The 26,842-nt window shown below is 41.8% G+C and overlaps 5 protein-coding genes across 9 annotated transcripts; 4 read left to right on the forward strand and 1 right to left on the reverse strand.

The window, feature by feature from the left end:
- Positions 1–674: 674 nt before the first annotated feature.
- taco1 (translational activator of mitochondrially encoded cytochrome c oxidase I) lies at positions 675–2,658 on the reverse strand. Its single transcript, XM_028432064.1, has 6 exons — positions 2,589–2,658; positions 2,127–2,412; positions 1,948–2,054; positions 1,667–1,800; positions 1,314–1,476; positions 675–1,232 (listed from the first exon to the last, which is right to left on the reverse strand). Exons 2-6 carry the CDS (start codon positions 2,407–2,409, stop codon positions 1,023–1,025), a joined length of 897 nt encoding a protein of 298 aa, XP_028287865.1. The 5' UTR covers positions 2,410–2,412; positions 2,589–2,658; the 3' UTR covers positions 675–1,022.
- pth3r (parathyroid hormone 3 receptor) lies at positions 2,352–8,903 on the forward strand. 5 transcript variants are annotated; one of them, XM_028430685.1, is made up of 16 exons: positions 2,352–2,491; positions 2,591–2,703; positions 3,377–3,825; positions 5,220–5,325; positions 5,800–5,913; positions 6,002–6,150; positions 6,235–6,329; positions 6,408–6,555; positions 6,642–6,795; positions 6,866–6,926; positions 7,008–7,074; positions 7,154–7,248; positions 7,323–7,464; positions 7,547–7,588; positions 7,666–8,139; positions 8,682–8,903. In XM_028430685.1, exons 3-15 carry the CDS (start codon positions 3,760–3,762, stop codon positions 8,098–8,100), a joined length of 1,674 nt encoding a protein of 557 aa, XP_028286486.1. In that variant the 5' UTR covers positions 2,352–2,491; positions 2,591–2,703; positions 3,377–3,759; the 3' UTR covers positions 8,101–8,139; positions 8,682–8,903. The 5 variants fall into 5 exon arrangements, with proteins under 5 accessions (XP_028286486.1, XP_028286485.1, XP_028286488.1 ...); XM_028430684.1 differs by having other exon boundaries at positions 7,666–8,903; XM_028430687.1 differs by having other exon boundaries at positions 6,026–6,150; positions 7,666–8,903.
- An 886-nt stretch (positions 8,904–9,789) lies between these two features.
- On the forward strand, positions 9,790–15,105 carry rundc3ab (RUN domain containing 3Ab). Its single transcript, XM_028431250.1, has 11 exons — positions 9,790–10,108; positions 11,972–12,087; positions 12,175–12,302; positions 12,375–12,460; positions 12,541–12,630; positions 12,717–12,797; positions 12,879–13,044; positions 13,166–13,323; positions 13,466–13,585; positions 13,734–13,834; positions 13,931–15,105. Exons 1-11 carry the CDS (start codon positions 10,002–10,004, stop codon positions 14,071–14,073), a joined length of 1,296 nt encoding a protein of 431 aa, XP_028287051.1. The 5' UTR covers positions 9,790–10,001; the 3' UTR covers positions 14,074–15,105.
- A 1,625-nt stretch (positions 15,106–16,730) lies between these two features.
- LOC114452678 (protein FAM117A-like) lies at positions 16,731–23,779 on the forward strand. The gene is made up of 8 exons (XM_028432155.1): positions 16,731–17,399; positions 18,141–18,286; positions 18,999–19,094; positions 19,402–19,518; positions 20,103–20,225; positions 20,333–20,519; positions 21,556–21,727; positions 22,077–23,779. The coding sequence occupies exons 1-8, from the start codon at positions 17,288–17,290 to the stop codon at positions 22,366–22,368; spliced, it is 1,245 nt and encodes a 414-aa protein (XP_028287956.1). The 5' UTR covers positions 16,731–17,287; the 3' UTR covers positions 22,369–23,779.
- A 646-nt stretch (positions 23,780–24,425) lies between these two features.
- On the forward strand, positions 24,426–26,107 carry ndufa4b (NDUFA4 mitochondrial complex associated b). Its single transcript, XM_028431325.1, has 4 exons — positions 24,426–24,619; positions 25,496–25,584; positions 25,666–25,726; positions 25,863–26,107. The coding sequence occupies exons 1-4, from the start codon at positions 24,572–24,574 to the stop codon at positions 25,917–25,919; spliced, it is 255 nt and encodes an 84-aa protein (XP_028287126.1). The 5' UTR covers positions 24,426–24,571; the 3' UTR covers positions 25,920–26,107.
- The last annotated feature ends 735 nt before the right edge of the window (positions 26,108–26,842 follow it).

The raw sequence follows: 26,842 nt of genomic DNA on the forward strand, positions 1-26,842 counted from the left end.
GTGGGTCGTTTGCTTTGGTAGATTTGACTCACATTGTAGTTCAGGAAGTGAACTACATAATGGACTGAGTGCTGTATATGATTACAAATAAAGTCAAACAGCTAAAGGTAGTGTAGTAAATGTAGTGCCCACTCAATATATTGCAGGCATACTGTTAATGTGGGATCATATTGACTGCAATGTTGACACTGGTAATGTGAAGGGGTGGCGACCTGTGATGACTTTGGCTCAAAATGTCCTTCATCTGTAACCTTTCACCAGCTGTACTATTTTTTTCATAATAACAATTTTAACATATTATATTTTCTGCATTTTGGTATGAACTGCTGATTCATGCTTTTCCACTTATAGGGAATAGTTTGTGTTCACCTTAAAGCTTTAGTGTCTCCCCCTTCTGGCAGCAGGGATAAGCATTACAATTACTTTTTTTGATGTAGATGTTAGAAAAAAGTCCATCTAGAAATGGATTATGCTCTTGGAACTGTGAACATTTCTCTGTATTTTTGCTCTGAGCAGTGGATCCCTCTTCAGTTTTGCTACTGCAATGCCAGGGGAGGAATGTCACAGTATACTGAGCAACAGAGAGATTTACTTTAGGCTTAACCCACACAGGAACATCTTTTTTATCACAAATCAAATGTAAACACATATCAGACATAAACTGTTATTCGTAGCAGTTTTTTATGTCTTGTTTTTTTTTAAATATTTTTTTATTGACTTGACAAATAATATTTTTACTTTCTACAATTAGATGTTATTTCATTCTAATGAAGCATACTTGTGAAAACGATTCCTCATGAAATGAGCAACCATGATGGAAATCCTGAGGAGAAGTGATGACTGTACATCCCAGATTTGCTTCTGTATGCTCAAGGTCAGGGCCATAATCTCAACAGCATCAAAATGACCAGTACTTTCCTATTGATAATGTCTGTTCTCCATGATGACATGCACAAGTATCGGCACCCACTGATATACAGTACAAGGTCTCAGTTGACACAGTGAGCGTCCCGACACTGCACTCAGCTGTCCGTCTGGATGTTGTCCCACACTCTAACTACATCTGGATAGTCACTCAGAGCTTCAATTAGAGTGTAAGCAGCATCCAGCTGGTCCTGGTCCAGAGACGAGTGATTGCGTGGAAAAAAGTCTATCCCAGCAGACGTAATCTGCATTTCCAGCTCCTTCAGTGAGGTCCGCACTTTGTTCAGGTCTGTCACATGACAAATAAACTGAAGACAGACAAACAGATTGATTTAGTTTAACTGCACAATACACAAGGATCTCATTTCCTCTCACTGTCCCTGTCTGACCTGCAGGATTGGCTTCTCGTCCTCGTCTTCCGTCTCCTGGACGTCTTCAGCTCCTGCCTCAATGGCCAGCTCCAGAGCTCTCTCTGTGGTGATGTTTTCACCAGGCACCACCACCACTCCCCTCCTGTCGAAGTTATGACGAGCTCCGTCGGACATCATCCCCCTGGAAGGCACATTATATTTATATTTGAAGGGTCACTTATGGAGGAACATTTTTTTTAGAAATCCAGCAATAACAAAACCATTTATCTATTGTACATGCTATTCCCCGTTTGTCTAACACATGGTACAGATCTTCAACATCTGCACTAGAATTTAGCTGTACAGTGAGATCACAGGAATCCAGTCCTGACCCGTTCTTGTTCAGCAAGCGTTTGATTTCCTGGTGGCAGCGCAAGTTGTTGTCAGTCAGGACATCGATAAGCAGCAGACATCCACCAGGTCCACGAGCTTCAAACATGTGCTGGGTCGCTGGTTTAGCCTTTTCCTGAAGAGCCAAGACAAAGGAGACAATTGTTTTATATATTTTACTGTGTGTTACAAACTGATAATGTCATTTTTTATGTACAGACAGGCGACAAATTAAGGAGTGTGATTATCTGTGTGTGTGTGAGACAGTGTGAAGCCAACCTACCGCATTCTTGATTGCAGCATCTATGGATGCTTTGGGCATGTTCTTGCCCCGACACTGCTCCAGTATGTGGGCTAAGTTTATATTCAGCTCTGGGTTAGATCCACCACCTAATGACAAACCAGACTATAATTAATACTTCAGTCCACATGAAGGATAAATTAAGATACTCTAAACCTTACCTTTCACTGCTATTTTTATCATCATACCAAACTTCATAAACATCCGCCCCCTCGCCTCATCTTTAGGTCCCTTGATGTTTTTCACCTTTGACCACTTGTTGTGTCCGGCACATAAGGCGGAGCTCAGCCGCAGCATCCTCACAGGTGTCCTCCACGTAGGGTGCAGCACACATGACGGTGGCGGAAGAACGGACTCCACCGGAACGGGAAGCCTGCCTGAGATCGCGCACAGAGCCGGGGGGCGAAGGGTCCACAGACCCCTAAGCAGTACCGGCCCCGCCATGCCCTTCACACACAACCAGATAGTGAATACAGCGTTTGAGTAATGCTGCTGTACATGTGGAGGCAGGCTCAGCGGCCACGCTGTAAGTCACCGTCTACAGGCTATGATTTGAAATGATCTAAATATACACTCTTCTTATGCACAATGAAATAAACCAGCCTGATTGTTTTCTAACTTACAGTTTTGACGAGTCAGGAGAGCACGCAGCTGCTGCTGTCCTTGTTGTGAACTCGGCACTTCCTGGTTGCGTGACGTCAGAAACCGTCCTTTCAAAATAAAACTAAACTTAGCTGGGTAAGGTGAACAATTTCTTTGAGGATACATTGTGTTTATCTTTAATCTTGTTTTCATTATTAGGAAATAGTAGTAAAGAATTCATCGATAACTAAATACAAAAGCAGACGGTTTCAATGCAACATTTTCATATCCATACATCTGGCCTTAAGTTTCTACCATTGTAAAATATGAGACTTTTTTTGGCTTCCATATATTTTTATGTCATTTAAATATTATTATGCTTTTGTCCTTTTTTGTATTGAAATTCTCCTTAAGGAGAAATCTCTATTCTGCTAATAGAGATTTGGGCTGATTTCATGCCATCTTCTCCATCATAACACAATACAACAAAACAACAATTATTACAGCATTTCCATGTTGCGGATATTTTCCATATAATTTGTCATATCTGATAGAGATTACAGATAGATTACAGAATCCCTCATCTCTGGGACTCCTTGTGAGTCTGGTGTGTATCACTGTCTACTGTCTAAATCTCCCAGCGTGGGAACATGAGCAGAAATGCTGTCCTCTTGCCATGGAAGAAAAGTATTAAATCATACTGCTTCTATTTATGATGACGGGGTATAATAATAGGCTGATGACTCAGTCCAGGCACATTCATTCTAAAAAACACAGGAACATACTTGTGCTTGTGGATTCTAAATGCTAAATGTTTGTGGATTCTCAGCAGGAAACAACATACTGTAGATGGATGACCATAGCAGAGGAGCAGAAGGAGTTCATGGAAGCTGCAGCCAATCAAGGTCAACCCAACTCAACTCAACAGTCCAAAGAGCTGTAAAAGGAGGAGGTTCCTTCCCAAGTGCTCTCCTCTGTGTCTTTTTCTTTTCACCACACAACCCTCCCTCCTCACACTGATGGCTGCACAGTCCCTCACACCTGATGAGAAGGAAAGCAGCTTCTATTATTTCTGGATGCCAAGAGAGCTGCCAAGAGAAAGAAAATCTTCAGCAAAGAAGAACTGATGGTCTAACAAAGAAGAACTTCAACACAACCTGAGAAGCACAAAATGATCTGAAAGTTGTTTCCACAGCCAAAAAAAAAGACGTCATGTTGTCCTCGCAGGGAATCATCACATGGGCTTTTTTCCACTGTGTTACAACAGCTACTGCACTGGTAAGTGTATTTCTCTGCAGAATTTAGATAATTGAGGTACTGATTAGTTAATTGATTAGATGGGGTAAAGAATTGTGTTTTTGCCATGTTTAAAGGGCATTTTATCTGCTTTGCTTTTAGTTAAACTACATTTAAGCTTGAATGTTTATTTTTCTTAAATAAATGTAATCTTCTTCAGAGAATAACTGTAGCTGTAACTTGTATAATAATAATCTTAAGATTGTGAATTCTCACGTTCTTAGTCGGGTGTAGTGTTACAATAGTCTGGTTTTTGTTCTAAATGTGAACTTTTCACACAGTACCATCATATCTGACACTTCATCATGAGTCAGAAACAACACTCCCATAGTGCAAAACATTGGGCCAAATATAGAAAATTTCATGTGTCTGTGACCCTCTTTGATCGTTTGATCTGTGGATGAGATTCTTGCCTCAGAAAATGTGCCAAACATTCACCAGCAAGACTGAGAGGTGTAATATGACATCTCCTTCACTAACCTGTATAAAAAAACAACAACAACAAAGCAAAGCAGTGACACTGGTGCAGCAGCCCTCCATCACAAATCACTTCTAGTCTGCTTTATGCATCAAATCTCCATCACCTCTGACCCTTTTAATCTTCAGTCACTGAAGCGTGACTCTCCAGCATCTAACGCTGACCTCCATCACCTTTGAGTCTCGTCTCTCATCCTTTTAATCTTTCCTGAGTCGATCCAGGGTGTCGATCGCAGACAGACTTACAGTCTCATGATTAGTCAAGCCTGAAAATCACTTTACACAAAGATGATGTCTCAGACTAATTGTTTTGCTAACACTTCATGTCTGTCAGCAGAAAACTGTTGTATAGACAGAATTATTTCTCTGTATTGATCAACATGTATTAACTTCTACTGTATTGATTCACTGCTGAGGTGCAGGTGGAGGAAACTCTAAAGCGAAAAAGAAGCTGCTAAGTCTTCTCCTGGAAGCAGCCATTGCTTTGTTTCTTTGTGATCATCTCTGCTCTCCCCTGTCTGCCAAACTGCTCTCTTGTGAGTTGACTCGCTGCTAGTTTTGCTGCTCTGTTGCGAAATGTAACCAAGAACACAAAGTTGCTTGTGTAGGCCAGCTCTCACCCGCATGGTGGAGGTCCCGAGGACAAGGCCTCCATGTGGCCAGTGGCAGCCCCGCTGCTGGACAAGAAGGGATTGTCGGGGGATCATCAAATACCGCACCATCACACAAGTATTTCACAACACTGCCTGCAGGCAGCACATTAGATCCTTGGGTGTGTTTGCGGTTGATGGATGATCCAAGTTAGAAAGGCAGTTTTCATTTGTAACATCTGTGGGAACCTTGAACCATGTGCGCTTTAGTGTTCCGATGAGCCCTTTGTCATTCTCCACCATTTACAGATAGACTCTGATGATGTCATAACACGAGATGAGCAGATCTATGTTCTGATTGGAGCTCACGCCAGGTGTGAAAGGAACATCAGGACACAGATGGCCCTTCTTAAAGGTCTGTGTTGATTTTGATATTTTTTATATATAACAAATAATTCAAACTGTTATTATTATTATCATTAATAAATTGAAACAACAAACAAAACTGTGGATATGTTGAATCAAATGTTATTTATTGTTATATTTATTCATGTGTTGGGCCTGGGCACAGGGTCAGTGAGTGCATGTCCACACAGAAAAAGTATTTATTACATCAATTACTTTCATTTTGGATCAGATATGACACCCATCCAATATCCTGCTGACCAGTATCACTGTGATTACACCATTGAATTCAGGCATGATAGCAGGGATTGACGTAGAAGCTGATGTTAGATAATAAGCTGATTCAGTGATACTTTTAAAGAAAGATTTTTATAAAACAGGGTTGCAGTCAGACGTCAGAAGAACAAGATCATATGTATGCATTCAACATAAATGCATACATATGATCAAAAGCTGTTTTTACATTTCTCCAATCTTGTTTTAGCAGAAGGTGAGTGTATGCCTGAGTGGGATGGAATCATCTGCTGGCCTCGGAGCAGGGCAGGTCAGCTGGTGTCGATGCTGTGTCCAGAATACATCTACGACTTCAATCACCAAGGTAGAATAGCAAATGATGTAGCTCAGTGCTAATGCTCAGTCTCTCCAAAATTTGGCGGTATCTGAACAAACACACCGTATCAATGCAGATTGTCTTGTTTATGCTGGGCCAGGACGAGCCTACCGCCACTGTGATGTGTCAGGGAACTGGGAGCTGGTGCCCAGTATCAACCGCACCTGGGCAAACTACAGCGAGTGCACCAGATACCTGACATTCAACCACAGGGGCCAAGAAGAGGTATGTCTACAAGCAAAGCTTGCATTGCTCTTCAGAGTTCAGCTTGTAATTACATCATGTGATTTTGTTTTTGTTTTTATTCAGAAGGTGTTTGAGCGACTTCATCTCATGTACACTGTTGGCTACTCCATTTCTCTAGCATCCCTGCTGGTTGCAGTTTCCATCCTCTGCTACTTCAAGTAAGAAAACAAAAACCTTAAAACCATTCCTTCACTTAATGTTGTGTATATGACACTTATTAGACATATTTCTGTCAGGCGTCTCCACTGCACACGCAACTACATACACATCCACCTCTTCGCCTCCTTCATATGTCGAGCAGTCAGCATTTTTGTGAAGGACGCTGTGCTTTACTCCATCTCTGATGACAGTAAGCCTGAGTACCCAGCAGAGAAGCCTCACATGGTAAACATGGTTACTTTTTTATAAATATATAAAATTGAGTAGTCACTCTTTGATTCTTTGCTCTAACCGCTGCTTTCCACCACCAGGCTGGTTGTAAACTTGCTGTTACTCTCTTCTTGTACTTCCTGGCAACCAATCATTACTGGATCCTGGTGGAGGGGTTGTACCTCCACAGCCTTATTTTCATGGCCTTCCTGTCTGACAAGAACTACCTGTGGGCTCTCACTGTCATCGGCTGGGGTAAGAAACACTGGAGCAGGAGGCTGAGCTGCGCTCACAGTGCTGACAGAGGACTCTCTGCTCCATTTAGGTGTTCCAGCTGTGTTCGTGTCCGTTTGGGTCAGTGCACGAGCCTCACTGGCAGACACACAGTGAGTCACATGCTGCATTTAAATATATTTCTAAACATGGCACCTGTTTCACAAAACAAAAGCTGTTTCATTGCATTTCAGATGTTGGGATATCAGTGCTGGAAACCTGAAGTGGATCTATCAAGTTCCAATTCTGGCAGCCATTGTTGTAAGAAAGAGACATTTAAGGACGGAATATTTTAACGTTGTTTAGGTGTAAATTTGGTTTTACATTTCTGCCCCCGCAGGTGAATTTTCTCTTGTTCATTAACATAATTCGTGTACTGGCCTCTAAATTGTGGGAAACAAATACGGGTAAACTGGACCCCCGACAGCAGTACAGGTGATTCAAGTTAATGTAACCATCGTAAAAGCTCATTAGACTCTTTATCCACACAAAGCTTCTTTACTCTGCAGGAAACTGCTCAAGTCCACATTAGTCCTGATGCCCTTGTTTGGAGTCCACTACATGGTCTTCATGGCTCTCCCGTACACTGAGGTCACTGGGCTCCTGTGGCAGGTCCAGATGCACTATGAGATGTTCTTCAACTCCTCACAGGTCAGAACACATTTACACACACTAACTGTGCAAACCATGATGTGATGCAAACTTTTAAAAATCTTTGTTTCCTCTTGTACAGGGATTTTTTGTTGCATTTATCTACTGTTTTTGCAATGGAGAGGTAATGTGGATATTTATTTATGAATTAATTCAGCTTTATGTGTGATTTAATTGACCTTTTGTTGGTCTTGTTCTCAGGTGCAGGCGGAGGTAAAGAAGGCGTGGTTAAGACGCAGCCTTGTGCTGGATCTCAAACAGAAAGCCAGGATAACCAGCAGCGGCGGGGGAGGCAGCTGTTACTACGGCGGCATGATGTCACACACCACCACCCACAGTGTCAGCTTATCTGCTGCCAATCCAAGAGCTCTTTCCATCGCTGGAGGAGCGGTGTCAGGCGGTGGACCAGGGGTCCGGCTGCCGCGCCACACTTCCAACCTCCACCCTCAAACCAGCTTGCATGGATGTGGGACTTCAGGTCCCCAACAAGAGATGACTGTGTGGAAGCCAGGCGGAGAGGAGTCAGGAGTTTTTGCCAGACACACCAGAGCCAGCAAAGGAAATGAAGATTGTCACGAGGCTGAAAATTCAGAGAACTCCTCTCCATCTCTGAAAGAGCTGGAGACCATCTTGTGACTGCTACTGAGGAACGTCATAGTGGAGAGCAGCTGCTGAGTGAGTTACTGTTTCATCAACAATAATAGGTTCATAATGAAGTGGACTTTTCTGTGAATGGGGTCATATTTTAGCCACACATATGGTGTCACATTTGGCAAATTGGCACTGAGGGCCTCACAATACTCATCAGGAAAACAGCAGTAGAGGTCACATTTTGATATGATTGAATAGGCCAGTGTTTACATAGATTATGTAGCTACATGTCCTCCTGTTAGCAGAATAATCACATGTAAAATATCCCTATTAATGGAGGAATTGTCCCATAGGCAGCCAAGAGAATGGCATAGAATCTAGCTACAAATATGAGGGAGCACATGTTTGAAAGGATCTTCCCCTAAATCTAACCACGTTTTTTAATGTTTCAATCTTATTTTGCCATTTCCTATAACCCTTCCCTTTTATTTTCCATATATCAGTCACACATGGGAAAAAAACATAGCTCAGTACAGTAGTTCCTTTAACAAACCACCATTGCTGTTGTCTATATTGTCCTATTTATCAGTCTGACAGTTCCGATGCAGTGCCGATGCTCTTTGCAGGCTGAAAACTTAACTCCCTTCTTCCTGCAACCTCTGCCCCTAACGGCCTCACAACACCATCCAGAATTTCACACTCTCCCCTCAGGTCCATGAGGCACCTGAGCTGTTTGCAGACCTCGACCGTGAGTGACAAACCACCAGCACAAGCCGCCAGTATTCACAAAATAAACACAGAGAAAAAAAATCTTGTAAATATTTTAAAACTCTTTAGGTGTCCAGAAATAGCACTTGTTCTGTGTTTATATGTACAGTGTAAAGATTTTAATTTAATTCATGCAATGGGAGTATGTGTGGAGGTTTAAAATAAACTGAACAGCATCAAATGGAATTAATTGTATTATTTTTTTAATATCCAGCAAAATGTTGGCAGAACAAATCAAGAAGAAGATGAGCACAGTTGCATTGTGGGAGGACTGATATGTTGACGATATTAGATCAAGGTCCGCCCCCTGTTGCAAAAATAAAGGCACTGCATAGAAACAGGATTTTCCAAAACATGTGGAGCAGACATCTATTCATTAGTTATTGCTCCACCACAAGCAGCCAGAAACCCCCACAACCCCCACCTAATAATGAAGGGTGGCTGCACCCAGCTGCCCCTTCATTAGACAGAGTGTGTTTGAGTGAATATAGTGTGATGACAGCTGAAAACAGGAGGGAGGGGAGGCTGCTGATGGGAAATTACAGGCAGAGGAAATCAACCAGCATGATGACTATGGTGATGAAGGTGATGATGACATCGCCGTTATTGTGATATTATGATGAAACAACATCTAGAAATTATAAGAGTTTTTGCTTGTGTATTGTATTTATTGGTCTTTGATATGCTGCTACTACAACTTAATTTCCCCACATGGATTAATAAAGTAATTCTTAATCTTAATCTTAGAAAATATAGATTTGTATTGTATTCGTATTAAATGCTAAAAAAGAATGACATGAGAAATGAATGTGAAAGTGTTCATGTCACCGAGCATGATTCGTCACAGCATGATGCGAGATGATCGAGTAACGTAATGATGACGTCAAAAGTAGGCGGAGAGTGTGACAGAGAGAGAAAGTGAGAGAGAGGTCTCTTCTTTCAGTCCTCTGAGAACAGGAGTGATAATACAAACAGATCCACGCACTGCATGTGCCGCTCCATCTGATGCATCAAACAGTCATAACCATAAATCACCGAGTAGCGCTGCTGTCTCTCGGAGGCTCTGATGCGGGCTCGCAGCATCCTCCTGTCTCCATCGTCCAGAAGTGAATGAGGAGCGCCGTCCGGCCGATAGGGAGGGGTCCTTTGATTTCAGGGCTGCCTCCTCCTGCTTCTGGATGGAGCCCGGCTGTGTGCAGGCAGCGATGGCCATGGCGGATGTCACGAAAAAAGCGTCGGCTCGTAATGTGGCGGTGGAGAGAAAAAACCTTATCACTGTCTGCAGGTCAGTTTATTGTCAGACTCTCTCTCTCTCTCTCTCTCTCTCTCTCTCTCTCTGTGTGTGCGTGTGTGTGTGTGTGTGTGTGTGCATTAGGCTGTATTAATTGAAAGTGTCCATGCTTTTGGTGTTGTTTAACATAATTAATGTACAGACATATTGTGGCATCCAGACCTAGCCTACGTCATCCTCACACGTCCTTTTATTGAACTCTGTGCTGACAGTGGGCCTGTATGAACATGAAGCCTGCATGAGGACTAACGACCTTGCATCATAAATATGTATTTGTTTCATATACTAACAGGCAGACTGTGCGAGTTTAGCGCCGTCATCTTTGTCAGTGCAATTTATTTCCTCTGCGCTGATGGCGTGGTTACCATGACGACAACCTTCCTGGGGCAAGGACTAGCTGGCACCCCTGGGACTTGGGGCAGAGAGTCAGTATAAGGCCTGTACATCAAGTCCTGATTTGGCTTTGTTAGGTTATTGTAAAGAGTCTGAGCATTAACACATACAGGTTTGCAGTAATTCTGTGTTGAGGTAAAGCAGGCGTGCATAACTTACATTGTACACCCAGATTTCTGCAGGTGTCCTCAAAAGACAGCACACCTTTTTTCTAGCAGTAGAGATAAGATCAGTTTAAGATAAAATATTGATCCCTATAGGGAACTTCAATAACTGCACAAACCATAAAACACTGAATTTAGGAATAAAATTTCTCCTCAAAGGTACGACTGACACAAAAAGAAACTGAACCGTGCTGCTGTCATTGTGAATTTGCTGCCTTGTGGCGAGAACACAGACTGTACTTGTGGATTTTTTGCATATGGGAATAAAAAGGTTGAGGATAAGGAGAACAACAGTGCCCGTCTGCTGAGTCTGACAGGTGTATCTAGGTCATGTCACTGCCCTGCTGTCTGCATTACAGTGAAACTACAGGAGACCGTGCTCATTTTGAGGACAGTCAGTCAGTTATTGTCCAGTCCAGGCAGCTGAATGAGACATTGTTTCCTTTGGAACAATGGGGAGTGAAATCACTTGCCTCTCTGGCTTATGTTAAGATAAGCTTTGTCTCATAGATGTGCGCACACCGTTTAAATAGCCAGTGTTGAAACTGAGTGAGTCTGCAAAACATGACTAATATCTATCCAAACTCATGTCTCTCCATCTGCTGCAGATTTGCAGGGGTTTATTTTTCCATATAACCTCCTTCACCTCACAGCATTTTTCATTGTCGCTGGACAAATAGCATTTGGCAGGTGTTCTTGGAGCAAATAGACCTGCTGAATTATTTAGTGTTCAGGAAAATATTTCAGAGTGGTCACTTCTGGAGAAAGGATAATGTTGCTTAAAATAATAAACAGAGTTTGGTATTTTAGTCACCCACAGCAGCGGATGTGGCGTGATGATGGTTTTACTGTATAAACCAGTTTGTTACTGATTGCAAAATAATGAAATAACATCCATGGATGATACATCAGGCTGGAGTCATAAATTCATGCTGCCCTGTAAGAGTCAGCTGGGCTTCCTGAAAGCTTCCCACAAGCGTCTCCCTCACAGTAAGTGGATGACATCAGGCTAAAGTGTAGTGATGAGAGTCTGCCGGAAAATGGAAGGTATGATATGACAGTCACACCCATGAGAGGAACATGTACAATTATTGTTGGGACGACGACCTTCCGTGGACCCATGTGGTTTCTAATTGTCAAGTAGAAATTCAAAATAATAAGTGGGTCTATATGATGAGGACTAAACCTTTTCTCCATGACTAATCACCCTGACCTGATGACTTTGTTCCTGGCAGGCTGTTTTCCAAATGTTTGATTTCCTCGCTCTCTCTCCCTCCCTCTCTCTTTCTACCACACGTAGGTTTTCAGTTAAGACTCTCTTAGAGAAATACACAGCGGAGCCCATCGATGATTCATCAGAAGAGTTCATCAATTTCGCAGCCATCCTTGAACACATCCTCAGTCATCGTTTTAAAGGTAAGTCACGTATTGTGTATTTATGTACATGCAGATAAACAGTACATATTCCCATCCACTGCAATGTAATATGTATTCTCTCACTAGGCTCAGGTAGCTGGTTCGATGGGCAGAGGAGTTACTGGGACTACATCCGCCTGGCCTGTGCTAAAGTCCCCAACAGCTGCATTAGCAGCATCGAGAGCATGGAAAACATCAGCACCTCGCAAGCTAAGGCAAGCCCTACACACAGTGACAGAAATCATCAAGATAATAACAATCATTAAACTAATAATTTTTGCCTTCAGGGCCGCGCCTGGATGAGAGTAGCCCTGATGGAGAAGAGGCTGTCTGAATACATTGCCACTGCTCTGAGGGACAGCAGGACAACCAGGTCAGAAACCTCCCCACATCTCTCTGCACAGCAGTGTCGTGTGAAGTAGAAATATGTTCCCACCTGTCTGTGTGCTTTAGGAGGTTCTATGCAGAAGGAGCTATCTTGTTAAGAGAAGAAGCCACAGTGCTGACAGGGATGCTCATAGGTCTCGGAGCCATAGACTTTAGGTGAGTCTTGCCTTTACACAGTGACGTCATAGGCATGAAAGTTGTTTAAATGTTTAATTTATTTCTGTATGTTTTCTCTTACAAAGTTTCTGCCTAAAAGGGGAGGCCCTGGATGGAAAATCATCTGCAGTTATTGACTACACTCCATACTTGAAATTCACACAAAGGTACGCTTGCACACTTTAAATGACTATGTGTCCATTTTAGGTAAATAAAACACTAAGTTTTCTCTTTTGCTTTGGTTCCAGCTATGATTATATGAGTGATGATGATGACCGACGGAGTGTTGACAGCAGCACAAGTGACGACAGCATCCCTGAACACCCTTACATTCCTCTGGTCACTGATGAGGAGAGCTGGAGCACAAAGTGCCGCAAAATGGAGCAGAGGTTCAAGATAGTCAATGCTCAGAAGGTGAGCACCTCCCCCTTTTAACTTCTGTTTGGCCTCCACGAAAAAAAAACCAAACATTTTTCCTGTTGAATATCCAAGGGTGGAGGCTTCTTTTGCACTCACAGTGGATGTTTGTTCTCAGGGTTACCTGGAGGAGCTCGTACGTCTGCGTGAGTCCCAGCTGAAGAACACAGAGACTGAGAACAAGAGGCTAAAGGCCCGGCTGGAGGAGCTTCAGAGCCAGAGTCAACAAGAGAAAAAGGAACTGGAGGCTGTAGTCCTAGAGCTACAGGAGCAACTGTGAGTGCAAAAACCACATGGTCATTAGTGCAGAGCTGTAAACTACAACAAGAGATTTATCATCTTTATTTACCCCAGTGAGGACAGTACAGCATCTTATTTGTTAGTCACAACAGGCTCACATTTTACCCTTGTGTGTTAGGACAAGCTTGATTCCCTGTGACTCCAACCAACTGGCAAAAAACCTCTCCATCCCCCTCATCAACCAGTGGCCCACACTCGAGCCGTTCAACAGCCAAGATGACGTGAAGTTGTTCCGCAGGTTAGACTGAGCGTCTGTCTCACATAGAAACAAGGATGAATGGATTAACCATTGTTGTTAAAATTGTTGTCAGAGGTCACTGTTAAGGAACCACTGTGCTGTAATACTGGTGATTGCTTGTCTCATTGGTCCTTTATTTAAACTTTAGGAGAAGTTTCCCAAGCACAGAGCTGCTGTCAGTGGAGGTCAGCCTGGATTCAGACTCCCAGAAGATTGAAGGCAAGCAGAACGGAGGAGCCTGGTGCACAGGTGACACCATTTTCTTTACTGCAGAATAAAAAGTGAGTAAACGTCCACGCTCACTTGAATTGACCTGTCCTTTGCATTTTTGTCTCACCCCTCCAGAAAAGGACTACACCCCTTCTATGATGGGCCTGTGTGGGTCCTTGGCCTCCCTCCCGAGCTGCAAGTCTCTGTCTAGCCTCAAGTCCAGCGAGTGCCTGGTCAACATCAGCACAGAGAACAGTCCTGCCCTCTCTCCCAGCTAGAGGGCGCCAAAGAAACACTGCCAACCTCCAAACAGACAATTCAACATGAAAACAAAGCGACTGCTCTTTGTAGGCGGACAAATGCGCTTTTTATGTGAGTCCCTTTACCTTTACGCTCTGAGTCTCTCAGCTTACACCGCCTGTGGAAGAGCAGCCTCCCTCTGTTGAACTGTGGATGCAGGCATAGCTGCTGTACTGCCTCACAGCCTCCTTCACTTTCACCGTCTCTCATTCTCCTGACATGATTAAGCCTCGTGGAATGCAAACAACAGGTTCAGTTTGACCTCTTTCTATGTCACAATGCTTCATTTTGTGCAGTTGCAGTCATGTATCCGAACCGGTCACATTCATCCAAACTCACTATAGGATTGTTCTGTATGTCTGTGTCCATCTGTCTGTCTTATTAGTCTGTCAGTGTATCTTATTCTGCCTGTTGCATAACAGTGGCGGGATTGACGAGCTGTCCTAACCTTTTAAGGAACAGAAAAAAAATGTGTATTTATTTATTATAAGAGAACAGAGGAGCTTGATTTGCTGGAGTCAAAGGGATTATGATGCAGAATATTTAAAATGCCTCAGAAGTAGATTTATGATATTAAGATGGATGGCAGTGTAGACCTTATTCAATCATACAGTAGGTTAGATAGACATTTTTCGATGTGACAACAGTGACATAGACGACCTGTCAGGCTACAAAGGTTTGCAGAGTCACCACAATGGGAGCATAGCAAAACAGACAAAATGTCTATTGCATACAAACGCAAAGTGCATTGTGACTATGCAGAATGAATGTTTTCATGGACTTTTTCTACAAACGAGTAGTCTGCACAGGGGATGATTAGTGAATGTGCAACGTGCATATGTGTGTCTTCAAATGTATGTGTCTTCATTTCCTGTGATCTTTTTCTTTTTCTGTTATAATTAATTTTATGACTTACTTGTATCAGATGTGTAAATTGCAATCTAATGCAGTGTTGCCGAGGAATGGGAAACGTCTTATTTAAACCTGCAATAAAACTGCCTTTTTTGAAACATTAATGCTGCTGTGTATTAGGGCAAGTCTAATAATTCAGACTTCCAAGTAAAAAAAAAATGTCTTTTCTTGTTTGTAGCTTCAATGTTGTTCCTCACATGGGAAACAAAACCTTCCATGAAGCAGGTGCACTACTCATCTTGCCCATGCACATATTATTCATATGCTCACATTCAACACTTTCATTTTTTCCTGCACATTATCTTGGTTGTGATACTGATAACTGATATCAATACAGTTTAATTTACTGTAAGACTTAGAAACCCCATAAGCATGCTCTTTCCCCTTGTGCCTCGGTCACCCTTTGTTTTCACGTCTCCCCTTTGTAACCTAACCTTGTGAAGCATGACATCGTCTCTCCTCAAATGGGTTTGAAATAGCTCACGTGAGGTCAGAGGTCAGGCTCATTTATCCATTAAGACAGACAAATACACAGAGCTAAGCAAACAGAAGCTGAAGGTCCTTTGGTAAATGTTGGAAATGCATTATGTTGGAGATACATTCCAGATCGACATACTGTCTAATTAGCTCCCTGGATGTAAATGAATGGATGCCAGGAGGTCGTGTTAAGTTGGGTTTAGTTATCCAGCTTTGTCTTTGGCTGTTTTGTGAAAGTGACATCAATTGTTGGGTGCAGTTGCACTAGATAGATGAGCAGGCTGCTGACCACATGGTTTAGCATGCACCCCATCCTTCAGTGATAAAAGACTTTCACTCCCATTCTGCTGTGTCAGAGTGTGTTATCTAAGCACTGGCCTTGTAAGAACTGAACGTTTTTGGACAGTTTGGTTTGGGAACTCTGTAAGCCTTAGCGCCGATCTGGGATCAGTGTCATGTTATCTTTGACTTCCTCCTGCCCCACTACTGGCACTCCCTTTTACACTGAGTCAGTACATTTATCTCCCACAATACACACTGTCTCAAAAATACACATTCACACCACCCAAAACCACTTCACAGTCCACCCAGATGGTATACACACACCCAGCTGGGCGTGTAAGGATAGTATGAGGAACTAATAAGTCTACCAATGAATGAACAGACCAAATGATGAAATACTAAGAGAACCATACTAAGGGTTTTGTGCAATATAGCCAGGCTAACTTGTCGGCAATTATAAATATGTGTATTATTACTTATTATTTGTTATTTTATCTATTCTATTTTCCATTCATTTCCTACATATCTCCTGGTACTTGAAGTTTGAAGAGCACAGCTCTTTAACGCTGTTTTTATCACCTATAAGTCTTCAACAACTTTGCTAAAGCTAGAACACGTTGATCTGGCCCTTTAAATACTTACCAGAACAGAGCTGGTAGATTACAGCAGTAGTAACTTGCTATTATGTCCCTGTTGTAGTTCTAACATCCATTTTCCGAACATAAAACGGCAAAACAGTATTTTAGTAGGACTTTAAGGTCGAAAATCAGTTAACATGAGATATGAATTGGAGGCGGTGACGGCAAATTTGATTGTTTGGGGATTGACAGATTGATGATGGATTGTCCAATAGGATCAAAGTCAGATGTTCCAACAACCAATCAGAAGTGATCTTTAGAGTCAGGTCCCTCCTCCATACATAATTAAATCCACACCAGCGTGGTGGTAAGAGGTGTCTGGAGTTTAACACAAGAACGCGGAGGAGCGAGAGAGAGAGAGGACTGTGTCCACCACCTCGCACCTTTCAGGGCCACAAAAACACGCTTCGGCCCGCAGAAATTATAATGAAATACACCTCAGAGTCTGCTCAGAAGACGTAGGAGTTGACGTTAAATGACTTTTTCAAGCTGGAGCTGCTTCCTCGTTCGACAGCGGAGTGAAATATCTCAACATCCTCACAAAGAAACTTTGCTTGCTAGGCTGCTAACTCGCACACAAGCTAGAGAAAAAGTATGATCAACGCCGAAGACGTGACTGCAGGCTGTTATTAACGCCTTATCTGTTGAGCTAAGTGTTTGTCGGTAGCGAATTTACTCGAAAATGGCGTATGTGTGACTAAAAGACTGACTTTTGTAACGGTTTTTTGAGTAGTAGTCATCATCAGCAGCAGCAGAGGAAGAGTTGCAGCTGGTAATTTAGCCACCACCACGAGAGCGCCCCCATATCAACTCTAGGCAGGACTGATCACTACTAAATCCAGGCAGTTGAGAACTAAGAGGTCCCAGGTTTGTTACTGTAAAAATGTCTGGCCGCAGTGGGCACATAAGGGGTGCTGCTTCGGGTCCTCTCAAGGCTACTGTTCCCTACCAGCTGGCCAGCAAACCTCGACCAAACCGGAGGGATGGGAAGTCAGGTATGAGCTTGTCACAACATCAAGTCAGTGGATTTTATGTCCATGTTGTATAATTAGTGTTTCACACCATGTATGTATAAAGTTTCTATTGATAAGTAATTGACTAGCTTTCAATTGTAAGAAGAAGAGTATGATTGTAAACTTCTAAATTAAATTTATGGTACATCAAGGAAGTTTAGCAAATGTTAAATATAATTTTTAATGTTTTGTCATTCAAGAGAATTGACTTCATTTTTTATATTGTAATAATATGTAAAACATATTTACAGTGATTGCTATAAAAAAACAACTCATGCTTGGTAGTTTAAAATTAGACCATAGTTGCATCATTAACTGGAGAAAGCACAGACTATCTTGATATTTTTAACATCTTGAATAGATTTAAGTGCTAATTTCAAACTTGCAGAAGTAAAGCTTCAGTGACTACATATGTGGCAGGCAGCATCCCATCAATGGTGGCAAATGGTGTCTAAAGAGGAAGTCCCTGCAGCATCTTTATTTTTAATTTCCAAAACAACTCTCATGTTGCTCCCTATCAGTTACTTTTTATGTCACCACTGGATTCAAATAATACAATGAAATAGGCTGGGTACAGCCATGTATTAATAAAAACAATTAGGTTTTTTTTTTTAAAATGGCCCATGGTGACATCTTCAGATTTATAGCTCATACACAATGACTTCATCACACATATAAAAGCATGCCATTTTTTATGTTAATGGTTGTCTCTGACACTGACAGCTGGAAAGGCCAAATCACACCAGTTGAGCTCGGGCATGAGGCGGACGATGTCTCTTGATGCCATCATCGGACCTTATCTGCAGGGACACTGGCCTAAAGAACCAGAGGCCCAGAGCAGTCTGTCACGCAAGGACAAATCCACCCAGGTCAGTTCTAGTTGTGGAGAATGTTTTAAAGTGTGGAAATAATAATGTGAGCTGTCCTGTCAGTGAGGAATGAGTGGAATGCATTACCCTATCACTGATGTTGACATATTTAGAGCTTATTTTTTTAAGTCATCAATGTTTCTGTTGAGTTGTTGTTTTTTTGGGGTGGGGGGCACAGATGGGGTTGGATCATGACAGAGGATTAGTTTGCAATTTTTACAGGGAGAGGAAGAAGTTAAGAGATGAAGAGGGGGAGGGAGGGGTTGTCCAGTACTTGCACAGCTATTACACAGAAGAGAACCACAGCCATGAGAACAGTCCCTGAAGTCAGCTGACGAGGCCGTTTTGGCTGCACCCATCCTCTCTTGCTCTGTGCAGGCACTCGCCTCTGCTGTCTGGTTGCCCACATCCTCCCTCTTTATTTGTTTTTCAGTTTCTCCTGCTCTTTAGTTCTTCTACAAGTGTGAAAACAGTCTGTGGGTGTGTATGGTGTGATGTGGCTGCACATCACTTTTAGAGCATGAAAAGCCGATCTGTGGCAATAGTGTGAACCTGTTGGTAAAATGTGGACTTTACGTAATGTTAGACTAAAATGTAACAGTTCAATCTGTTCCCTTGATCGTATGTTCACTTGAGGGTTCGGCTGCGATTATATTTGTTAACCACATGTGATCTTAGTTGAAAGGTTTTAATAGTTGCTCTCTTCCTGCAGACGCCAGACTCATGGTTGGATAAATCCCAAAGCAGGAGAGGTAGCAGCAGCCACAAGCGTTCAGCATCATGGGGCAGCGCTGAGCATCTACGAGAGGTCTGGTTCTGCTTGTACTTCTCAGCACATGTTGGTAACAGCCAGATTTGCAAAATGTGGTCTTTTTGCATGTTTTTGACTTTTACATCCTTGATTGAGGCGAATGATCTCATCTGCAAAGAAACTTCCCCTTTTATTTTTCACAGACACTTCATTCCTCATCTTATCTTTCCTATAATATGATCAGATAATCGACAACTAAATGGTTCATATCATAATTCTGACAGCACTTTAATGTACATGTAAAGAACTTCTCAGTGTGTTTGCATGTATAAACCGGACTGACAGCGACTTGTGTTCATTGCAGATTGCCAAACTAAAACAACAACTGCAGCAGTGCAGCAAACCTGCAGTCTCAGGAGGACATGACAAAGACCGCCAACGTGGATATTCTCAAGGGAGCTGTAGCCTAGGAGCTATCCAGGTACCTTCGCATCATCATAATGCACAAACACACTGCACTACTTACTTCAAACAGGCTTGTGTGCTGACTTCAGTGTAACGTCTCTCCAGTATCACTGATTTACATGAGAGTGAATAACTAAGCCATACAGCTCTTTGCAGGAAGTGAGTGAAATAAAAACATTGAGGCAACAGGAAGAAGGCTACATCACATTTGCTTCTCCTTTCCAGAATGAAACGTGTAGTTCTGCTTTTCAGGCCAGCTGGTCTGTACTGTCATATACCACACACACCACTGGGCCGTGGTAGCATGACAAACCAGTAACAGTTGTAAGACTTTACTAAGAACTCTTACCAGTGTGATCATCATTGGGGAAACTATGATGTACATGATACTTTTATACTTATAAGGAATGTGCGTTGGTATGTTTGAAGCTGCTTAGGAAGGCTTCAGGATTTGTTTGAATGCTAACATTAATATACTAAAGCAGCCCAGATATATACAGGTTTTTACAAAGAAGGAAACAAGAAAAACTGAAGGGTCTTACCAGCTGTTTGGATCTCACTCTTAGTGCAGCCTAAAGTTCAGTTTGTGTTCTCATTCAGCCAATCCCCATCCCCCTCGCTCCCCTGTCTACACTGGTCCCTCGACTGCGCTGCAGTGTGGAGGGCCTCAACCAGGAGCTGGAAGGCATGTTCACTAGCCAGTCACCACATCCACAGCAAAGGGTAACTGTCATCTACCCCCAAACAGCATTCATGAAGTAGTTAGTGAATTGTTTCAGTTTTACATTGTGGCGGATAAAGTTAACCCTGTCATTTTCCTGTCTTCACAGCTCCTTGAGATCCCAGATGGCCATCGGGCTCCAGTGCCTCTGCAGAGCAGTAGCAGTGGATCTCAGAGTGACCCCACCACAACACCCCTGTCCTCATCTTCTACATCCTCCTCACCTTGCTCCTCCCCCATCTACATCTGCAGCTCCCAGCCTAACTCTGTTGAGGCTCATCTGGACTTGCACCATGGTTAGTTTACCTAGTTTTAAGGTCATGGTTCCATTTGTTGAATCAATTGTTGGGTCAGTATAAACAGGACAGACTGTAGTACAAAATTAAATGGACACAAAGAGCATTCATACAGCTTGCTTTCAGTAATGCAGCTCTGTCCAAGTGTCACGTCTGCCAAAGTGCCTTAAGTATTGCATCACAATTTAGAGGAGTTTGGTAATTTTGCAATGACAGTATTTCCAATAATAGAATAGACACCGTAATAATAATAATGCATTTATCCTCTAGTAGCTTCTTGGTTGATTTTCCTCTTTTTATGCAAGCCCAGCATTACATGAAGTTGGTCCTGACATGACATCTTAGTCACAGACCTTCCAATTAAATTAAATTTATATAGTGCTAGATCATAACACACTTCCAGGGTACTGAAAATGGTAAGGTCAAGTATAGTTCCTCAGAGGAGAATCAGCTGTGAAAACTCCCTTTTCACAGGAAGAAATATCTGACAGAACCACACAAGTATGCTTAGTAAGCCCTGTCTCTGTGGCTGACGCATACCTTATGTCATATAGTTGATAGTATCTAAAGTTGAATTTAAAGAGACTCAAACCTCAAAGATAATATGTCAGCTATATTTGGAAGTACAAACAAGTTAAAGTCAAATATATATTTCTCCCACAAGCACCATTCTTAAACAGACATTATTAAAACATAAAACGAAAAATCAGCTGCTGTGTGGCTTTTGCACCTGTTGCAGAGACTTAAGACATGACCTAAAATCAGAAAACCACTCAAGCCCAGCATGAAACCAGAAAAAAACCCTTTTCATGCATGTGAAGAATCACAAGGGTTTTTTTCACATTATAAACATTATAGGCTAGGAGTGGTAAAAGATAAGAAACCATCCAGAATTGACCTATATTTATTAGCAAGCAACTAGTGCACAGTAAGTTATAGCAGCCTACACATTTGTTGTGCATAAAAGCATGGCATCACGTTTGCAAAAATGCTTGTAGAACCTTTGTATAAAAAGTCTCTCCCGTCTTGTTTTCAGGATTAACAGAGAGTGCTGAGATGAGCCACCTTACTAAATTCTCTTCCCAAAGTGAGGCTGGCCTCTCCCTGCCGCTGCTAATCTCCTCCTCACCAGGCCCCAACAAAAGTTGCTGCTTCCAGAGGGAACCTCCAGAGGGCTGTGAGAAGGTCCGAGTCTGGGAGGAGATCAGGTATGGCCAGAGATGAAGGCAGGTCACATCTCACAGTCACCAATTGTCAAATAATCCTACTTTAAGTTTAATGCTGTGGGTTATTTTATGGCTTTGAATCAAACAAAACATGACCTATAGTTGCTACCAGGAGAATTTGTGGGGTGCAGTGAACATGTACCAACAACCCTGCCTGCCTCCACCCTTTCTGTTGCAACATTCCCATGTTTTTAACACCCAAGTATATTGAGTCCTTCTCAGTTTCAACTCTTGTTTTTATCGTTTCATCAAAAATTGAATGTAAATGTATTTACTTTTTTATCCACTTAAGTATTAGTTTAATAACACTTTGTCTTTTCTTTTCTTTAAGCTCTCCTCACCAACCCAAGCCAGCTCTCATTTCCTCCTGCCCAGACCCCAACAAGGTAAACTTCACCCCCCATGGGGGTTCAGCTTTTTGCCCCGTCAGCCTCCTCAAGCCGCTGCTACCCTCCATGGACCTGTTGTTCCGCAGCCTTACAGTCTCTCCGGCAGGCAGTTGCTTGAGCCAGGGGACAAGCTCCTGCCAGGCAACATCCGCTGGCAACCGGGCTACTCCTACAGATCCACCCACAACCACCAGCATCAAAGGAGGAGGCTCCGGTGAGGGCCTCGCCTTCTGATCACAGCGGTGGAGAAGAGTACGATGCAATATTTCATGTGTTCATGTTTATTTTTTTTAAGGGAAGGCTACTTCCTCCTATAGAACTATAATACAACCTTGAATAAATAATAATAATCATAATAATGTAAAAAAAAAAAGCCCAAAGAAAATGCTTTACAAATGACTTCTAGGGCTTCCAGGAAACTTCTAATCTAACAGGCCTTTTGGGTCTGTCATTTTAATATCCAAAGATATTTTGGTCAATGAGTGGGAGATCTGCCAGTCAATATACAATACAATGTTGTTTCCCCCCCGAAAGAAGCCATGGCATTATTTGTTGATACCATTTTTAACCCGCTTTTCACCTCAAGCCAAAATATTCGGAGTCTCAGTAACAGAAAAACAGAGCCCTTCCTGGGTACATTTTTAAGTATTCAAAGACATTTATCTGCAATTTCAGCTTCATAGTTTAATTTTTACTCAACCTTGCACCTGCTGTTAGTGCGTAAAGTATGACAAATCAGTTTGGTACTGTTTATTTATCCGATTTAAAAAGAAAAAAAAATGAAATCGCATTTCAGATTTTTATAACCTGAAGGGAACTTTGTAGTTGTTGGGTAGCATCAATACCTAATGGCTTCTGCTCATGCATTCCTGCTTTAAAAGATGTATATATGTTATTTTGTATGTTTACTTGCAAAGAAAGTAACTGTGTGTTTGTGTTAATGATTGCAAACCTATTATTCCTTGACATTCTAGATGTGTGCTTGATGGTATGTTTCTAGTTTTGAGGTCTCCAGCCTAGTTGACTACCTAACCAGTTTTAGTGGTATAGACCTGTCATTCGATGTTCGTCGTTCTGCCAAGCTGACATGTTGATGAACAAATAGTTTTTATTTCTGGTAGACATAATTGCACAAATTGAACTGCTACATTTCAGTCGCAATACTTATTTTTATATTCACTTTTTGTACTTCTTTGTAAATTTGAGAGTAGCAATGTGTATTTTCTACATCTTTGTTTTTCCAGTTACCTGCAACATAAGCTAAGAACCCTTGTTATTTTTTTTTTTTTTTTAAAGATGAGGCAGGTGTTAGGTGCGTTGTTCTATCGGGTGGACTTTTATGCACTTCCAGAGGAGGGTTTGGTCCTGTGTTTGTCTCTTGACAGTTTTGTTCTGTATGTGTGCATGTGGATGAAAAGTTTGACTCCACTTCTAGTTTTAGTGTCCTGCAGAAATGCTGATTTATTGAAACATTGTCTTATTTTTTTTTTTTTTTTACTCGCCAAATAATCCTTGATTTCAATGTTTCTGGAGTCACCATGGATCCAGTGGATGTACTGTTATCTCAGGTTCTGTGTGCTGTCCACATAAATATATGATGATAAAGTGTCGTCTTTGTGATTATTAAATTAGGCCTAAGTCTTATCTCTTGATGATCTGATCTGAAATCCTGTGCTTGTCTTGAGAAGCATGCTGCAACCCAATTTTACTTAATGTCACCTCATTTCAAAGACTAGAAAAGGGCATTTCCTGAAGAAAATGCAAGTTTGATTGCTGCAGCTGAAGCATTGCTTTGCACGCTGATGTGTAGGATTGCTCTGAATTGCTGGAGAATCGGAGCAATTCAGAGCTTTGTATGCCTCTGTGTGTCAGCCTGGCACCATGGTAACAGTAGAGGAGACCTCAAAAACCACTCCAACTTTGAGAGTCGGGCGTGCAGAAACGATTCGATTGAAAAATTATAATTTTCTGAAAAAAACTTGAAGTTGACCCGGAATGTACTGTTTGAGATGAACATTTTGATAGTTGAATGGCTGAAATGGCTGTATGCTGAAGATACGCTGCGCCAAAAAACGTACGGAAGAATAAAGAAGAAGAAGAAGAAAGAGGGTGAAGAACAAGAGTTTGATTGCGGCAATCAAACTAAATATTCCAACAAAGTTTAGATGCTCCTAAATGACACTTCTATTGTTTGAAGGCTACATGCAAGAAACGCGAGATACTTGCAGTCCCACACATGACATAGGGTTATACAGTCTTGCAGGGTTTCACATACACAGCTGTTGTCGTCGCATTGTGGGATTGGCTGACAGTGAGAGGAGGTGGTGTACACTTCACTTGTACGTTCCGGCGTGTAGGAAACAAAAAAAAAGAAAAGATCCTTCACACAGACGCGTGTTTGCAGCCCCGCAGATTTTTCGTGTTAACGGATTCCACCATGTCTCTGCTGGCTACAGTCGGCAAACAACTCAAGAGCCATCCCGCTGTAAGTCTGGACGTATTTATTCTTAATATTACAATGCCATGTGAAGGATCCCGTGACATTGAAACGTGCCTTTCTGAGGGCGCGCCGTGGCGAGCCGCGCTCCCGTCTCTTAAAATCGCTCTTGTATTGATCTGTTTGTGAAATCTCTTTTAAATTAAAAGGTGTGTAGGCCTGTTAATTCACACAGAGACCGCACCAGTGAATGCAAACCTTTGTGGTATTTACAGTATAGGTTATGAGGCGAGATGCTATATCAACAGAATTGTGAACTTCCTCGAGATGTGCGCTCAAATTCTGGATAAATCTATCATAAACGTACATAAATATGTTATCATTACTGCATGCTTCAGTATGGCCACTCTGGTGTTATCATATTTGCATCCTGATGTCTTGTAACGGGATTATTGCTTTGCTCTTTGGCACTGTGTCACCTGCTCTGGTTGTCTTGTTTCACATTGATACGGTATTAGATATATTATAATAATAGGTTAAAGGGTTCTATCAGTGCGAGAACACGTATTTTCATGGGAATCCTTCTATGGGTATGTACAGCCATGTATGGAGGTCGCTGCTGCACGTATATTTCCTCCATACTGGTCTGAGTGGATAGCCTATATCCAAGGACGACGAGGTGAAACAGACTGCTTTACGGCAGGCAGCCTCCATATTAATAGACCACCGGTTATGTTTTTGTCCTCCCTGACAGACATAGGCTTATATGTGTTGGAAAAACTTAATAGAATATTAAATATATTAGTGTTGAGGTTATTGTTTGAATGTAGGTTAATAATCAGTTTTTTAATTACATGACACATTGAGTCAAAGATTATTCAAATGATTGGAAAGATCAATTATTTTTCTTCTGTTGCTCAACAGCTGATCCCCCTGTTCATCTTCATCGGTGGTGGAGCAACCATGAGTGTAATGTATTTAGGCAGGCTGGCTCTAAAAAACCCTGATGTCTCGTAAGTAGGCCTATTTCTGCAACAACATCATGGTGACTTATCTGTTTTACTCAATCTTCTCCCATGTCGTTGTCTCCTCAGATGGGATCGCAAGAACAACCCCGAGCCCTGGAACAAAATGGAGCCCACTCAGCAGTACAAAGTAAGAACATATCATATGTATTTCATTATATGCCAGGTGAACGTGCAAGCAAGCCTACTGTTATCTTGCCTCAAAGTCCAACCCCCCCCCCCCCCATGCTGATAATTTGTTTCTGATGTGTGTGTGTGTGTTTCAGCTTTTCGCAATTAACATGGATTACTCCAAGCTGAAGAAGGACAGACCAGATTTCTAAATGAGACACTATTTTTTGCCAAATACAATATAATAATGCTACATGATCATTCATGGTTCATTTCCACTGTGTGAACAGAAGAGGACGGGATCATTGTTGAATTAAACAGGCAATCACCTGTTTAACTGACTGGTGAATGTATTTTCACTTTGCTGTGTTGTAAATTATTAAAACAAGATAAAACAATGCTGCCTTGCTCACAGTTTTCTTTTTACTCAACAACACATCAGAAACATCACACTGAGGGTTAAACAGGAAGATATTTATATGCAGCCTAATCTACACTCCAATTTAAATGAGACTGCTGCGACACAGGACAACATGTTTGAACAGGAGGAACCTGGTGTGTGGGCCAGTAAAATATCCTAAGACAAGCTGCCAAGGCTCAGTAAATCTGCTGTTAGACTTATATTTACATTACAGATTACATTTGACTATATTGCACCAAAATGATGTGAATAGTCCTTAAAATCTTATTTTACAACAAAAACAAACAAAATGGTCCCTTTAAAGAAGGGCTGTTTTCATGCAAAAAAGTGAGTATTTAAAGTAGTGAGGTCAGTAACCGGAGGAGTAGCTGGACTTGGCTCTAACAGAAAACAAAATGTTTTTGGAAACACTTAAAGCCAGTTCTTAAGTAGGCCTACTTTATTTGAGTACTGGTATATCCAGACCAAACAGTGATCATTTGTTGCTTTTTAGAAGTTGTTTGTGTTTTGATAATCTTCTCTCTGTTTTGTTTTTCATCTCTTAACATTTTTCCAGCTCAGCTAATATATAGTTTTGCACTGTGACACTGACAAACATGACTGTAATGTATTGTGAAATATAATTATCCACATCAGTGTCGTTATTTACTGGTTGCTTGTGTTTGGTTTCAGGTCAGTAATGTGCACTCTATGAGCCATCATGTTGTCCTCTCT

Source organism: Parambassis ranga, chromosome 19 (assembly GCF_900634625.1).
Source record: "Parambassis ranga chromosome 19, fParRan2.1, whole genome shotgun sequence".
In the NCBI taxonomy this organism is placed as follows: domain Eukaryota; kingdom Metazoa; phylum Chordata; class Actinopteri; family Ambassidae; genus Parambassis; species Parambassis ranga.